The sequence below is a fragment of the Cibotium barometz genome, chromosome 11 (genome assembly GCF_041138505.1).
Source record: "Cibotium barometz isolate CiBa-2024 chromosome 11, ASM4113850v1, whole genome shotgun sequence".
NCBI lineage: Eukaryota > Viridiplantae > Streptophyta > Polypodiopsida > Cyatheales > Cibotiaceae > Cibotium > Cibotium barometz.
In genome coordinates this window covers 46,826,920-46,835,930 of record NC_141056.1, presented here as the reverse complement: position 1 = coordinate 46,835,930, position 9,011 = coordinate 46,826,920, and the positions used below count along the sequence as shown (strand labels likewise).

The window sequence follows — 9,011 nt, the reverse complement described above, 5'->3', positions numbered from 1 at the left end:
AATGAGGAGCGACATAGAATGGGGAAGAATTGATGAGTTGTAGCCTCGTATAAGAACTTATCAATTCTTCCCCATTCTATGCTACTCTATGTAAACTTAGAGCACAAAAATGGAGAAATTAATGACAAAATTCATGGAAGATATGGCAACTTTTATTGTCACAAAAAGTTTCAATTTAAAAACAATGGTAGATGTGGCTCCTTTTTTTTCCCCCTTTTCATTGCCTTTTATGGCCTTCCTATCCTCTTTTGAGGAATTTTAATGAATGGAACTTTTGGGTTGCTATTTCCACCGACTTTTGTAGTCATGTTTACTTTAGTGCCTTTACTTGTGAAGCTCTCGTTTGCAAAGGATGTTATCATTAATGAAAACACCCTATGCTCAGTTCTTCTTCGCATTTTGTGGTCTATTTATTTGCTTTGAGTGTGTTGTGATTTGCACATAGGTGCCATTAGTCTAATCAATTTGCTTGAATGGTGAATGGATAAGGAGTAAGCAACAAACACTTGAAGAAAGTAATAGGGAGAGCTCATTTATTCCCTCCATCAAGCAATAAAGTGATGAATTAAAAAGGTTTTGGTTGCTTCTTAAGTATCTTTGATATACCCCCCACCCAACCTCATTAGACTCTTCTTTGTTAAGTGCTAAGCATTCTCAATCTTGGCATGCAAATGAAAAGATAGTTGAGTTGTCTTTATCAAGAGGGGAGAGCACATGTAGTGATATTTCCTGATCGAGAATTTTACTACCAATGGGCTTGGTTTTTAAGAAGTATCATTTGTCCCATTCGTGCAAAAATGTAGGGATTGCATGGTTCGAAATTTTAGGCATCCCACATATAGTTTTGGGTTAAAGACAAACGACGTGGATTCCTCGATCGTTGCTACGTAGACATGCTCCATGGGATTTGAGCACGCAACCTCAGCAATGGGGTTCTTTAGTTGTAATCATTTTGCCCACAACTTACATGGGATGAGCCATCACAAACATACATAAACTCATGTTCATTTGTCTCTTGTGAAAGTTCCACAAAGCCGATGTTGTTTCACAGTTGTTGCAGAAAATGTACGTCTCATTTGCAATCTGACCCTTAAAGGCCTCAAACGCTCATGGCAAAAGTTGCATTCTTTCTAAGAGACGATGCATGCATAGCTGCGTGCCATCATGTCGGGGAGGACAATTGAGCGCCCGCGATGACATCCGACCGCGGACACCCACAACGCGTGTGAAGCCGCTCGTTCAGAGAATCATCTTTTCGCTGTTGCTTCGTGATGAATTTTCGGCTGAAATGCGGGGAGTTTGGTGACTGATTTGGGTGTTTTCGAATCCCCAGCTGGGTTCCCGGAAGGTTTTGCCCCTTTTGTCTTTGCTGATCTATGGCTTTTCTGATGTTTTCTTCAAGTTCTGATCTAGGTTAAATTCATGATTTTAGGTTCCTTTTCCTGCAAATTCTCTTTTGGGTTCTTTACGCCTGCAAGCTTTGGTTTTCTACTTCTAGGATTTTCCCCTTTAATTAGCGTTTTCTCCTGCAATCTGCGACATAGGTGTCCGCATTACTGCAAGTTCTCAACTAGGGTTTTCTCCTGCAATATTTGAATTAGCTGCAAGTTCTAGCTTTGATGTTAATAATCCCGTTTTAAATGCTAGTTTTGATGTTAAGTATCCCCTTTAAGTGCTAATTTTGATGTTAAGAATCCCATTTAAGTGATGTTAAGCATCCCGATTTATGCAGGAGAAAACTGCCTATATAATTTCCTGCTAAAGAAGCTATTCGGCCTGCTTTAAAATGGATGCCAAAATCGACGGCGGCGAGGAAGATTTCTAGTCCTTACTAGAGAAACCCTTATTAACCAATGGTGATGACGGTGAAGCAGAAGTTACAGTCGAAAAGCAAGACAGGAAGCGCTTGGTTTTTCTCCAGATGAGCGGCTGTCTGGCCCGCTCCTCATCACAAGAAGGAGGTCTCTGAGAGAGCCCCGGTCTTAGCAAATCCTAAGCTCTCAGGATACTTAAGGCAAATCTGTCCTCCCATCCTCTACTGAGGCCTGTCCTCCTCATCTCTATGAAGATCCATCGTATCTCTGGTGCCCAAGTGCCCCCTGCTGGGGGAGCCCGAGCCTGCAGCCGGTGCAAAAGAAGCTCTTTCCAAGGCTCAGCACCTGGAAGCAGCTCCCGAACAATAAGCTTCCCCAATAAGGCTCTGCTCTGATCAACTGGATCTATAATGCCCAAGCCTCCCTGGGCCAACGGAAGTGTGATAACTGCCCAAGCAACCTTTGCCCGGGCTGGCTGACCATCCCGCCCAGACCAAAGAAAGTTCCTGATCAGCCTCTGTACCTGGCTGATACAAGAACTCGAGAAGATCCAGCAAGACGTAATGTACCACATGGTCGCTAAAAGCACCTGATTTGCCACCACCACCCTCCCAGCCAAGGATAGCCGAGCTGTACTCCAATACAAAAGCTTCTTCCGAATGCTCAGAAGAAGCGGGGCAATCTGCTGCTCAGGTGACAAATCTAGTCCAATCTGGCATCCCAAATATCGCACTGCTGTGCCAGGAGGAATCCATCTAAAACCCGGGTCTGGGCTCCATGCTGGAGTGGGAGCGCTACTGATCCAAAAGGCCACTATCTTGCGCCAATTGATCAATGCTCCCGAAGCTGCACTAAAAACCTGGAGCAACTGCTCTGCCCGCTGAAGATTGGCATCCTGGCCATGCAAAAATAAACCCGTGTCATCAGCAAACTCAGCATCGAGCAGGTCCTCCCCCCGGACTGGGAGCTGGAGTCTTCTCAAACCAACCTCCTCTGCCGTCAGATACATGCTCATAGCCTCAGCAAAGAAGAGAAAAAGAAACGGGGCGAGAGGACACCCCTGACGGACTGATCTGGTCAACTCAAAACTCGGCCCCCGTCCTCCTGCAATCAGCACCTGGCTACGAGCTGTGGAATATAGAGCCGCCACCCCTCGAATCCAACCTGGCTCAAAGCCTAGGCGAAGCATAGTACCCTCTAAGAAACCCCAATCGACTCTATCGTATGCCTTCTCAAAATCAAGAAGCATCACGACCAAGTCCTCACCAAGAAATCTAGCTCGGGCCGTCGCCTCCCAAAAGGTGAAAATGTTGTCAAGGATACTACGCTCCTTGACGAATCCTGTCTGGGTAGCATGAATCAACTCCCCCAGAAAGGGCTGGATCCTCAAACTCAAGGCCTTTGCTAAGACCTTGTAGACAGTATTGAGGATCGTAATAGGTCTCCAATGCCGAATATCGTCTGATACTCCCTCCCCCTTGGGGATAAGAAAGATCAAGCCCTCTGAAAAGCTCTGTGGCATCACCCCAGTGTCCAAAACATACAGAAAGCCCCTGCGGAGGCCTGGCCCCAAAAGGTCCCAATAGCGCATAAAAAAGGCAGGCGTCAATCCGTCCTCCCCTGGGCAACTATGGCGCGGAAGGACCCTCAAGGCCTCTGCAAGCTCAACCTCTGAGAGAGGCTCTCCCAGAACTGTACGCATACGATCTGTGACCCTCCTCTGCACATGGGCCCACACAGTCTGTCTGCAAGCATCCTGAGCCTCAGTGGCTGGCTCCGTTGAGAGGAGGTCTCTATAGAACCCAGTGGCAATGGCTCTGATCTCCTCGGGCTCAGTAGCTACCGAACCGTCCGGCCTCCCAAGCTGGCGGACTCCTGCTTGAGCATGGCGGGGTCCAGTAATCTCAAAAAACTCCCCAGTCACTCTATCACCAAGCTGCGTCCACTGAGAGGCCTGGCGGCGATAGTAAAACTCATGTCTCTGCTCCTCTGCCTCTCTAACCTCCTGGCGTGCCTGGCTCAGCTGGGATGCTACCCACTCACATGTAGGCTGCTGCTCCTGAAGGCGCTGAAGCGAAGCAAGGCTACGTCTCAGCCGACGCTCCCGCTCGCGAGCCTCTCCCAGCCGTGTCAAGGCTGCAGCGTGCAAAAAAGAGCTGAGCTCGATGAGTCCCTGGGCACACTGGCCTGCTGCATCCTGGTCAGAGCTCTGACTATCATGCCATATCCTCTCAATGTCCTCAGCTAGACTAGGATCTGTAAGCACCCTCTCTGGGATCCTCAACTGCAAACTGGTCTCCCGTGTCCTCTCCTCAAGTGTCAAAATAACTGGCGCATGGTCTGAAAAAGAGGTGCCAGCGAGAATGCCAACGGAGCCCCCTCGCTCCCCTAACCTGTCGCCCACATAAAAGCGATCAATCCGTGATAGATTAGTCCCTCCCTGCCGGCGATCTGACCGAGAGAAACTAAGACTGTCCTGAGAGCGAGAGAAGGCCTCATGCTGCCATGCATCAGTGATCCTCAGTGTTATGCAAAATCGCTCCCAAGCTGCAAGCTCCGTACCGTGCACTGTAACATGACTGCCTCCCACCCTATCGGCCGGGTCCTCAAGCATGTTGAAGTCTCCCCCGACACACCAGTGTGCGGCCTCTGGCAATGCATCCGTAACTTGGGTCCAGAACTCTGCTCTGGCACTAGCATGGTTGGGCGCATAGACATTGAGCACGCCAAAGAGCTCATCATGCGTCCTCAGAACGACATACTGTGCTCTACCAGGCACAATGATCCCGCTATCCGCAATGGCCTGCCGCCATACCTCCGCAATGAATGTACATACTCCTCCCTGTCCACCCAAGGGGCCAAACCCTGCAGACCAAAAGGTGTCCCATCTACCAGGCATCACCGAACCATATCTCCGGATCCTGCTCTCACCCAAATGGTGCTCCTGCATCATCAAAATATCAATACTGCCCCCAACCAGCATCTCTGAAGCTCCTGCCTCAAGCAACCACGATAACGTATATAATGTGCGCCGCCAAGGCCCTGTACATTCCATGAGATGATCCTCATGGATGACCTGCTGAGGTGGATGCTGTCTCAGCCGTATGGCGGGCCTTCGCTAGCGGCTTGGATGGAGAATAGTCCCCATCCGAGCGGCTACGAATCTGCCCACCCGGTGTGCTGCAAGAATCTCTGATCAGGCGCCAGTGGCTGTGTCCCATGGCGACTGCCTCCCGCTTAGACAGAGCAACCTCGTGTATGCATACATATCCAGGGTCGCGTGCTAAGTCTGCCACTATGCGAACGACCAAATGTCGAATCCCTGAGGCATCCGCACTCCCGGGATCAAAGAAAAAATGAGCCAACTCCCATAGTCGGCCTATCACATCTGTCACCTCCAGATCGCTCACATGGTGAGAAAACTCAACTGCCTGAGTCTTCAAAGTGCTAAGAGCGAGCTCCAGAGTCCACTCCCGGTCGCGTGGGCCACAGAGAGGGAATGAGAAGGCCACCGCTGAATCAAGTGCCTCCTCCCCGCGGGCTGGAGGTATCACTACATGAACTCTGATGGGTGCTGGCTCGTGGGGGCCCTCTGCTCCAAAAAGCCGTGTGAAGGAGTAATCAAAAGCCTCCGAGCGCTGTCTAGTGTCAAGACGACTCAGCCGATTGCGGATAGAGGATATCCGTGAAGCCCGAATCGGCATGGTAAGTCTCCTCTGCGGTGCTCGAGCAAGGTCGGTGCTCAGAGCCCTCCGGACTGCAGGTGAACGCCAGGGGACTGCCAGGGCCTCCCGAGGAGATGAGGCGAGTGGGGGGGGAGGAGGGGGGAGAGAAGGGGGTGGAGAAGGAGTCGCTGCCGAAACCGGAGCAGGGACGGGAGGAGGCGAAGGTGGAAGCGAGGCGGGAGGGGAGGACGGAGGAGGGGGGGGTGGGGGCGAAGGAGGGGGTGCTGGCATCTCCTGGTCCTCAGGCGGCGCTGGGGTCTCCTCCTGGAGGGGAGCAAAGCTGTTCCTCACGGGAACCCAGTGATGCTGAGACTGTGGCTGTTGCTGCATCGGTCTCTGGGCGTGCTGCTGTGGCTGTCTCCCTCGATGGCGCCCCTGTCCAGGCTGCCACTCCGAGGTCTCTGTGGGTTGAGCAGGTGTCCCAAGGGCTGCCTGCCGAGCCGCATCTGTGGGCGGGCCATCAGGGGCCTGCTGCTGCGGTGAAGGTCGGGGTCTCTTGCGAGGGCAGGCCTTGGCCAGGTGGCCGACCTGTCTGCAAATAAAGCATTGGTTCGGGAGCCCCGAGAACTCCACTCTCTGATCAATCCATCCCCCCCCTATCCTAGGTAGCTGAATGACCTTCGGAAGGGAGGAGATGTCAGGAACCAAAACTCTGATCGAAGGTAGCCCAGCTGCTCTAGCCACCACTGCAGCTGCTGTGGGGCCAGGGGGCCAGTCTCGAGCACCGAGCCCACCAGTGCTCCTAGCCTCGAAAGGAGTGGAAGGTACTCGCGACGGAGTCCAGGGAAGCAAACTGTAACATGGAAAAGGCGCTCTCCCTGCTCAGCCCGCTGCTGGGTCAAAGCCATGCTGCCAAGGTCTGAAGAATGCCCGAGTGCCCCTGATGTCAAGGGGACTCATGGCTAGGACCTGGGCCACGCTCTGGGCTGTCTCGAACTCGATCTGATAGTGTCCACGGCCCAATAGCTGAACATCCGGGATCTTGCCCACATCTGCAAGAAGGCGGGCCTGGAGAAGATCCCGGATCTCCCCTCTGCTGGGGCGAGTGCCGACTATACGGCAGATGGTGGAATGTGCCTGGAGGCGTTCCACCTCTGCGGCAAGGCTCGCTTCCTCTTCTGGCGAAAGAGAAAGCCTGATGGGGGTATCCTCAGGGGCGGGCGAGGGGGCTGCGGAAGAGTCCCTCTGAGGTGGGGCGGGAGGAGCCTCCATCAAAGTCTGAAGCTATGGCGAAGGCGGAGCGAGTGCGGAGAGACGTGCAAGAACCGAGCTACACACAAAGGGGCGGAGGGGGAAGGCGGAAGGTAAAAAAAGAAAGAACCCCCAGGGGGCGGAAAAAGCCAGAAAGAAGGGGAGGGGGGGTAAGATGGCGAAGAAAAAAAAACCCTAGGGGGGGAGGCGGAAGCAGCGCGAAAGGAGGGGTGGTGGGAAAGAAAGGGCTGGCGGAGGGGGGGACTGGGCGCTGAAGAGGGGAGGGGGGTGCAAAGGCGAGAAGGTGGGGGGCGGGCGCTTCAGCGCAAGAGAGCCAGGCGGAGGGGGGGCGCATAAGCGAGGGCAGACGGGGGGCGGAAAGGGGCGCGAGCAGGGGGGGAAAGCGGGAGCTTCAGCGAGCGCTATCCAGAATCAGGAGGATGACCCAATCATTTGGATTTTGGTGAGGCACTATGGGATATTGGGAAAAAAAATAGGAAGAGATTTTGAAAATCTTGTAGAGATGGGAGATGGGGAAGTCTCTAGAAAGTTAGAAAAATTGGTTGGAAATAAGGTAGACAAGAAAAGAGGACCAAAGGGGAAGAAGCAAATCAAAGAAAAGAGAAGCAAAGGGGAAGAAAAAATATTGAAGGATCAAAGGATGAAACGAGAAAAAGGGAAGGAGCTATGGAGGGAGGGAGAAGGTCACGGGCTGCACAAGCATGAGGTTGGGTTGAAATTGTCCTGAAAAGGTGATTCAGCAAGTTTTCCCCCTTTTCTGGAGGTTCCGTCATGTTTCAGGAACATTTCGGGGTAGAAGTGTTTCAGATGTTCTGACCTTGGAAATGCTGTAAACTTTACTTGGAAAGCTTGTATTGTTATTTCTAATGGCTTTTTTATATATTTTACTGCAGGCTATGAATCCTGTATTAATACTTCTGATGATCCCATTTTTTGACCAAGTGGTTTACCCATCTCTAGAAAAAGCTGGCCTCTCTTTGAGGCCAGTACAAAGGATGCTAATGGGTATGCTTTTGGGGGCACTTGCATTCCTCATGTCAGGGTTGCTTCAGCTTGCAATCGACTCGAGTGCAAGCATGAGTACTGACTTTGAGAGCCCTGCATCACTTGGCATCAGTGCTGGCATCTCAAATGTCTTGGTCTTGGGCAGTGAAGGAAAGCAAGTGTCTATACTTTGGCAAATACCTCAGTATGTCTTGGTCACTGCTGGAGAGATAATGTTCAGCATCACTGGGCTTGAATTTGCGTATTCGCAGGTGCCCAATTCCATGAAATCGGTCGTTCAATCTTTTTGGCTTTCGACAGTGGCTGCAGGTGGGCTGCTTCTTATGTGTGTTCTTGCTTACAGTCGAAATGCATGCTTGTCTAGGAGAACCTGTTTTGATGACTTGGATTTCTTGTGTATCAGGGAACCTTGTCACAGTTGCGATTGTAGCCACGATAGGTGGCAGGTTGACCAGAGCCAACGAATTCTTTTTCTTTTCAGGTGGCTGCGCATTCGCAATGCTTTTGATGATGTGGCTTGGATCAGGCTTCAAATACAGAAACACAGCTTGATGAAGGTCATGATGCCGATACAGATACTGTCTTATTTGGGTAGTTTACCGAACATGGTTGTAAATCTTGTCTATGTACATTAAATGGATGCTACTTGCTGTTTGCATACACATGGTGTTAGGCCAAAGGGTCTATCTATTGGCTATAACATTAACTTTGTACAGGAAGGTGTTATTATTTAAACGCAGTGCCATGGGGAATTGTGTAAGTTGCATAATTTTGCAGCCAATGGCTGGCTTTCATACTCTTTAACTCTCTTATTCTGGCATGGATGCTTTGTTTTATTTACTGTTAAATCAAGGGGACTGTTCATATCAAATGGCAAGGCTCCCATGTTGTACATGCAATACTAGATCTGCTCTAAGTAATTCTAGTAGTCCCATTTTGTCCTATAACAATGGCATGTTATTTCCTCATCCCACACCTCTGGCTGGCCTCCACTCACTGCCAAGCCACTGTGTGCCAAGAGTAAGTGTGACCTTGGCATAGGCAGTGGCTATCCAGAGGTGCATGGTCTATCATGCTGAGGTATTGTACATATTAAGCCTATGTGGGGGTTTTGTGGCCTTGGTATCAAAGTGATGCCTTGTGTAGTTGAAGAAAGGGATGCCAGCATATGGAAACGCTACATAGCCTGAGGGTGTTTGCCATCGTGGAATCAAATTGTACTCAAAAGTACAGCTCAAAAGCTTGGCTGATGTAG

General features: G+C 50.9%; 1 protein-coding gene across 3 annotated transcripts; it reads left to right on the top strand.

Moving 5' to 3' along the window:
* Positions 1-987: 987 nt before the first annotated feature.
* Positions 988-8,627, top strand: LOC147634243 (peptide transporter imqI-like). Of its 3 annotated transcripts, none has more exons than XM_086805366.1 (3): positions 988-1,348; positions 7,645-8,065; positions 8,160-8,627. In XM_086805366.1, exons 2-3 carry the CDS (start codon positions 7,648-7,650, stop codon positions 8,306-8,308), a joined length of 567 nt encoding a protein of 188 aa, XP_086661492.1. In that variant the 5' UTR covers positions 988-1,348; positions 7,645-7,647; the 3' UTR covers positions 8,309-8,627. The 3 variants fall into 3 exon arrangements, with proteins under 3 accessions (XP_086661492.1, XP_086661490.1, XP_086661491.1); XM_086805364.1 differs by lacking the exon at positions 988-1,348 and adding an exon at positions 5,753-6,843; XM_086805365.1 differs by lacking the exon at positions 988-1,348 and adding an exon at positions 7,112-7,482.
* Positions 8,628-9,011: the final 384 nt, after the last annotated feature.